At 37.4% G+C, this 6,425-nt stretch overlaps 1 protein-coding gene across 3 annotated transcripts; it reads right to left on the bottom strand.

Annotated features, from left to right (window-relative positions):
• Positions 1-829: 829 nt before the first annotated feature.
• Positions 830-5,255, bottom strand: LOC126601287 (uncharacterized). 3 transcript variants are annotated; one of them, XM_050267977.1, is made up of 8 exons: positions 5,118-5,255; positions 4,755-4,785; positions 3,434-3,667; positions 2,785-2,883; positions 2,087-2,328; positions 1,918-2,000; positions 1,723-1,834; positions 830-1,153 (listed from the first exon to the last, which is right to left on the bottom strand). In XM_050267977.1, exons 3-8 carry the CDS (start codon positions 3,444-3,446, stop codon positions 1,040-1,042), a joined length of 663 nt encoding a protein of 220 aa, XP_050123934.1. In that variant the 5' UTR covers positions 3,447-3,667; positions 4,755-4,785; positions 5,118-5,255; the 3' UTR covers positions 830-1,039. The 3 variants fall into 3 exon arrangements, with proteins under 3 accessions (XP_050123934.1, XP_050123935.1, XP_050123936.1); XM_050267979.1 differs by lacking the exon at positions 830-1,153 and adding an exon at positions 1,314-1,441 and having other exon boundaries at positions 5,118-5,253; XM_050267978.1 differs by lacking the exons at positions 4,755-4,785; positions 5,118-5,255 and adding an exon at positions 1,233-1,307 and having other exon boundaries at positions 1,023-1,153.
• Positions 5,256-6,425: the final 1,170 nt, after the last annotated feature.

Raw genomic sequence — 6,425 nt, 5'->3', positions numbered from 1 at the left:
AAAATGTCCAGAAACGTCAATCTGGGAAAACTGCGCGTTGGACCTTTATTTCATCGCCACAGTCAAACGGTTTGGTAGAAAAATTTGAAACGACACAATCATCTTGAAAGACTCACGAACCCCCTCCAATTAGAATCACTCCAAAATTCATCTGTTTGATCACTTTTTGCTCCAGAGGAAATCGAATGTCCTACATTGAAAATACATAACAAAATATTAAAATTCTACTAAAATAACTAACAAATTAATGCTAAGATTAGGGTAAAATATATAGTATAATATCGACTCATCAGGTATAACCATTTATGCAATTACCCAACGGGTAAACAGTTATGCGGATATGAACATAAATGGTTATGGGTAAATAACCGCGGTTACCCACCCACCATAACCGTTGCCCATCCCTAGTCGCCCCACCCCTACCCCCAACCATCCCAACCCACACTTGACCGACTCCCTCCCAACCATACCGCACCAGATGTGGTTCTGAATCGAACAAAACCCATTTCAATTTGAAATTTTAATTTTAGAGGAATAAAATATGCTTGGATCATGTCAAAGGTTTATGCAACTGAATGATTGCTTGGGTGCTCCTTGCACGTGCCTTTAGTTAGGCTTTCTTAGTTTTTAGTTTTTAGTTTTCTTTCCCGTGTTTATCATTAAATAAAGTTATAGGATGGTTTTTTTTTTATTAGAACTCAAAATTTTGAAGTCATTTTCTTTAGTTTTCCTTATTTTAGTATGTCCATGCAATTACTTTGATACTAGGAGCCTTGCTAGGGACCATATATATGAGAACTGAGCGGTGAAGTGCAGATTATATGGCATATTATTTTGATAAATGTAGATTATATTGTTTAGATGGTTGAAATCACAAGTTGATGGAATGCTCATGGGGTTCGTACAATTACTAATAAGTTCGGCTCGGGGGAATATCAGCCACCTATGAATACAATACAACCAAAACAAATCTCAAAACTTGCATTACTCACTCATGTCCTCAATTCCTTCAAAATCACTAACACCATCAAGGGCGCCATTAGTTTCCTCTTCCTTCAGTTTCCATGCCTTCCTCAGATCCCTCGTCATCACTTGTATCGGACTCATAAATAAATGGAGTGATTGTCTCGTTCTCGTCAACATCATCAATTACCTGTTCAAAAAGCTTGCATTAACTAGGTATTGAAGAATATTTCCCTTGCCATAAATTTCACTAACACCGGCACCCTTACCCCTGTATAATGCACGTCTAAGACACTCGATAGCAAAAGAGCTTACTGAAAAGTTGAAACTCTGGACTCAATGAGCTGCATAGTCGTACCCAATGCACAAGGCTCCCGCTTTACGCAGGGTCTGGGAGAGGTGAATGTCGGCTAGCCTTACCCCCATTTATGGAGAGGCTGCTCCCAAGTCTCGAACCCGAGACCTACCGCTCAATGAGCTGCATAGTCAATAAAAAAAATTCAATGAAAGGAAAAGAACTAACAGGATTTCTTACGACAAAAAGATAAAACACTCCATACTTGCAACTATCTCTTAAACAAATGAGGAAATGAAAATTCCAAAAACTAACTAGTGATACAAGTAGCACATGAACATGTTGCTCCCGCAGGTTTAAATTTTATATTCTACGGAGTAATTCAAAAATTCTAAATGGCTCTTTGTTGAACGAAACTTTTACTTTGGGATACAGGATATCATCTTATATTAAAAGTTTATTACCTGATATAAGGAGTTCAAGGCACTCAAAGAAGATTCTTGGGATATTATACCACTTGCGTGTTGAAGAAGTAAACTTCTAAGCCATGGGAGTGCACATGCCAAAATTGCACCTCTGGAGTAAAAATAAAACATACAAATCCATTAGGTATACCACGAGAGCATCCTGCACATAAAGCATACCTCTAGATATCTTACCTCGATTGAATGATAGAAATGAGAGATTGTAAGAGCTTCAAAAGACCAGATGGATTCAACTGTGAGATGAACTTTGCAATGACCTAATTCCCAAGTTGTATCATCCACAGTAACACTTATCTTCATGCATAAGTATTATAATATCAATACGAACTACGAGAGCTACTACCTTCTCATCTTGGGTGTATAAGCAATCTAATAAAAAGGCACGGTCATCGGCATGTAGTGCTTGCTTGAGTAAAATATGAACTGAGTCTGCACTTGGAGGCTTTGGATCGAGAGAAGATTCTTCTTTATCATGGCTTTCTGGTCTATCATTGTCTAATAAATTTAAACTTCCAAGTTCTTCTCCCATGGTTGGTTCATTCAAGTCATCATCAACAAGAACTCCATCTGCAGCCTCCCCATGACCTAGATGAATTAGGGTACACGTATCAACATAACAAATGCTCAAGACTTGTATTTTATTCACAAACCACTATTTTTCTAACTAAATTAAATAATTTGAAATAACTATGAAAGCATGTAATCAAATAATCATGCTATTGTAATTTGAATTTGAATAGTACAAAAATAGGAGTATCCTTTCGTATTTCTACTTTGTTTTATGGGAGTTTTAACGAAAAGCCCGCGGTATTGTTCACTTTAACGAAAAACCACATTTTTACACTAAAAAGTCAAATATGGTACTATTCATTTTACCTTTTATTTTGTCATTGTCATTAAAACTGAAAGTTTTCAAGCCATTTTCATTAGTTTTTCTTTGTTTTATCCCCATCTCGAACGGGATGCGGTTGAGGACAGAAATAGTATTTCCAAATCTCAAAGTGTGCTTCTTGTTCTGTCTCAATCATAGGAAAGTCTTACCAATTTCAAGGATGTCTTTGACAGTTGGAGGATTTGAATCCGGTGCTGCAGCACGCTTCTTACTGCCCTTTTTAGACTTGATTGGCAGATCTTCTGGTTCTAATTTCAAATCACGAACATCAGTGAGAAATCATACAAAGTTTGAGTTAGGATGCACCCTACGTACTAAACATTCAATCAAATAACCCTTTAATAACAAGTACATTAACCGATACACGGGAAAAAGAAACACTTGTTCAGCTACTTAAAAAAGAGCGGTTCCAATGAAAAAGTCGGGATTTTTTACGCCACCCAATTACGCACATCTCTGAAGCTTACTTATACATTCAGTTATAAGTGATGGTATAAATTTCACAAAACTAAACAAGAAACATGAATTAATAATTTGAGTTTAGACTTTTACGGTTGGTTCATGCATTCAAAACACCGTTAACAAAGGCATCATTTGCAGCCTCCCTAGAAACTAGATGGATTAGGGTACATGTATCCACAAACCAAATGCTCAAATATCTCAGATGGAGTTCCTAGTTCTGTGTCATGTGCAAGAACATTACCAGTTTCAACCATACCATTGTCTTTAACTGAAAACAACCAGTTCCTAGTTCTGTGTCTTGTTTAGAATCTCAAAACACACAATTATTCAACATACCAGTTTCAACCATACCATTGTCTTTAACTGTGGTGGCGTGGCGGTGGCCTTGTCGGACAGTGGCGTGCTGTTGGTGGGCTAAACAAGAAAACAACGATGTTGATGGTGTGTTGTTGGTTCAGTGAACGGAGAATTCAAGAGAGAGTGAGTGAAAGTCGATGGGGAGAGAGAGGCGGAGATAAATATACCCAAACCCTAAAACCCTTAATCACTCATTCAGTGTAACAGGGTCTACTGCAAGATGATAGAACCCACCTCATCACCAATTAAAATGACACATAAGCCAAAAAATAAAAAATAAATATTATATAATAAACCAGTTCGGATTTCACCTGGAGAATGAGAACCTCCTCAAAATGAATTTTAAATATTTTTAATTTTCTCCAATATCGTAACACAACTATTTCACCAAACAATATTGCTTGCAACAAAGTTGAATGGTTAGAGATCATATATTACACTTCCTATCCTTCCTTGTTTTGTAATGAACAATATATCAAAAAGTCACACAATCTTTTTAGCAAAAAAAAAACAGTCACATAGCTGTTGCTTACCTTCATACAATTCACATGCCAAAATCACTTACATTAATCAAATCAACACTTACATGAACAACAACATGCCAACAAAAATTGACTTGGAAAAACCTGTTGTCATGTTTTATTATTTTGCTAATGTGACGTATGGGTGGGCACGGGCTGGGTCCAAATTTGGAGGAACCTGGCCCTACACGTTCTAAAATGTAACGGGGCGGGACGGGCCAGGTAGCGGCATTTTGAGTTTTGGAACCAGTCCTAACCCGACCCGATTGAAACGGGCCAGTTCGGGACGGGTCTACGGGTCCAACTTTTTTTTTTTTTTTTCAAAAATAACATTTTTCAAAGCTGCACTGCAGTGCACAGCGGCAAAGACATTTTTTCTTTAAATTACAAGAGCTGTTTCACATCACAGACAAATTCCAGTAGCTTCCATGAAAACCTGGGCATAGAGAGGTAAACTGTTACAAAACTTTGGGAAAAAAAAAATCTCTTACAAAACTATTAAACTGAACGATTAAGAAAGACTTTTATGTACATGGGCATGAAAAACCAGAAAATGGTTTTACATTTTTCACTAAATTGCAAACTTGTCTATGAAATAATACTGTTGAAGTTGATGCCCCAAGGCATCATCAACCAAGACTCATAAACTACCAGAAAAAAGGACGAAAAGAAACAGCACAGTTGACACTTTAAACTTCTTGCACTCTCCACCCTAGACACATGAAACTAATACAAAGACATTTCTAACAAGAAGTTGAATAACAATGGTAACAACTTACATTTCTAACAAGAAGTCCACATATCCATATTCTGCATGAACAAATACAGGTTTAATTCAATTGATTTTAAAACAAAATTTGATAAAGCAGAGAAGAAAATGGGGATTTGGTTTTTATCTGTGAGACTGAGTATCAGATTCAGATCCTTAAAATGCTAACACTAATCACATAAAATTGACCTAATCTGGTAATTAGTTAGCACAATAAAGTTAATAAACACAACAAGTGATTCAAATTACAATGAAATGCCGAAAAAACAATTAAATCAAACTTGACCCACATAATATTTGGGAATTTAACACCCGAAATAAAGCAAAGAACTCGAAATGCAGATCAATTATATACAAAGAGGTTGGTTTTTACCTGTGAGACTGAGAGAGAGGTGACAAATTGAGAAAATGGGTGGTGGGGTGACTGGGTTCTGTAAGTCTGGGATGTCGTCGAAGTTGCTGGGCCGTCGTGATGTCGGGGTGGTGGAGAGGAGGGGACGACGCACTCGAGACGACGATAGAGAGGTGACAAATCGAGAAGATGGGTGTTGGGGTGACTGGGTTCTGAAAGTTTGGGATGTCAAATCGAGACGGCGAGAGAGATGTGAGAAAGAGGTGACAAATCGAGAAGATGGTGGTCGCCAAGGCCGTCGTGATGTCGGGTGGTGGAGGGAAATGGACGACGCACTCGAGACGGCGAGAGAGACTCGAGTGATAGAGTCGAATTCGATAGGTAGAGGACGAGGAAACCCAAAACCAACGATTAAGATTGGATGGAGAGACGATCTCTTCAATCTCGTCTGTCCATTCTAATTACAAACGGGCCGGTCCAGGTACCCGTAGTTCCTGTACTTCAGGAACCAGCTTGAACCTAAAATTTCAAACGCTTGCCCTGTCTCACCCCCCCTCATTTTTGTTTTTACAAAATTAGGAACTGACATGTACTCACCCTGAACCTTGATTACCCGCCTAACCCATAATTCCTATACCCGTTTGTCCACCCCTAATGTGACGTGCTTAAAAGAAATGGTTAGTTTGGCCCAAGTGTTACATTTTTCATGTATAAATTGATAATGTTCGTGGCGGTGTCATCATCTCTTCTTGTATATACCAAACAAGCAAACAAATTAACAAAAACCCAGAAAAGCAGCTCACAAATGTAATTATATGAATGCAAGAGGACTCGGCATCTTACTTGATAATATCAGCCTCGTGTATATGATCATGATGAACTCTTTAGGATACAAAAAATACTCTTTTCTTTATATACAACTTAGGTCATCCAAGAAACACTAAAACACAACCCCTAAATCTAACTGAATCAGAGTAAAACAAATTCGAATATAATTTTCTAAATTTAGATTAAAAATAATCTATTTGTTTTTTTGTTAACTAAAGAATCTATTTGTTTGGAGCAGATGAAATTGCAGTCACCAGTAGCACATATTCATAAATGCGAAATTTCTAATCGTTAAATTGAATTAGACAAAATCATGAAAGTTTTTCTAAAGCCCAATTATATTAAATCACAAATTTGAAGCAGATTTTGACATGCAATATGTCAACAAGTTAGGAATCGTTCAGACTAACCTTGATGGCGGGCATAAGAGGAATCGTCCAAATACAATTAAAAAGCTTGAATCCGAACAAAGCTCCTAGGTTATAGGGAGATGCTGTTGAT

The sequence above is a fragment of the Malus sylvestris genome, chromosome 15 (genome assembly GCF_916048215.2).
Source record: "Malus sylvestris chromosome 15, drMalSylv7.2, whole genome shotgun sequence".
NCBI lineage: Eukaryota > Viridiplantae > Streptophyta > Magnoliopsida > Rosales > Rosaceae > Malus > Malus sylvestris.
The sequence above is the reverse complement of the archived record's forward strand: the minus strand, read 5'-3'. Positions and strand labels throughout refer to the sequence as shown.

Bases quoted from the DNA above. Each gene is read 5' to 3' on its own strand.
- LOC126601287 (XM_050267977.1), bottom strand. The intron at 2,329-2,784 runs GTAAGACTTTCC...TAATTCATCTAG, and splicing joins CAAAGACATCCTTGAAATTG to GTCATGGGGAGGCTGCAGAT. The intron at 1,835-1,917 runs GTAAGATATCTA...TTTTTACTCCAG, and splicing joins ATTTCTATCATTCAATCGAG to AGGTGCAATTTTGGCATGTG.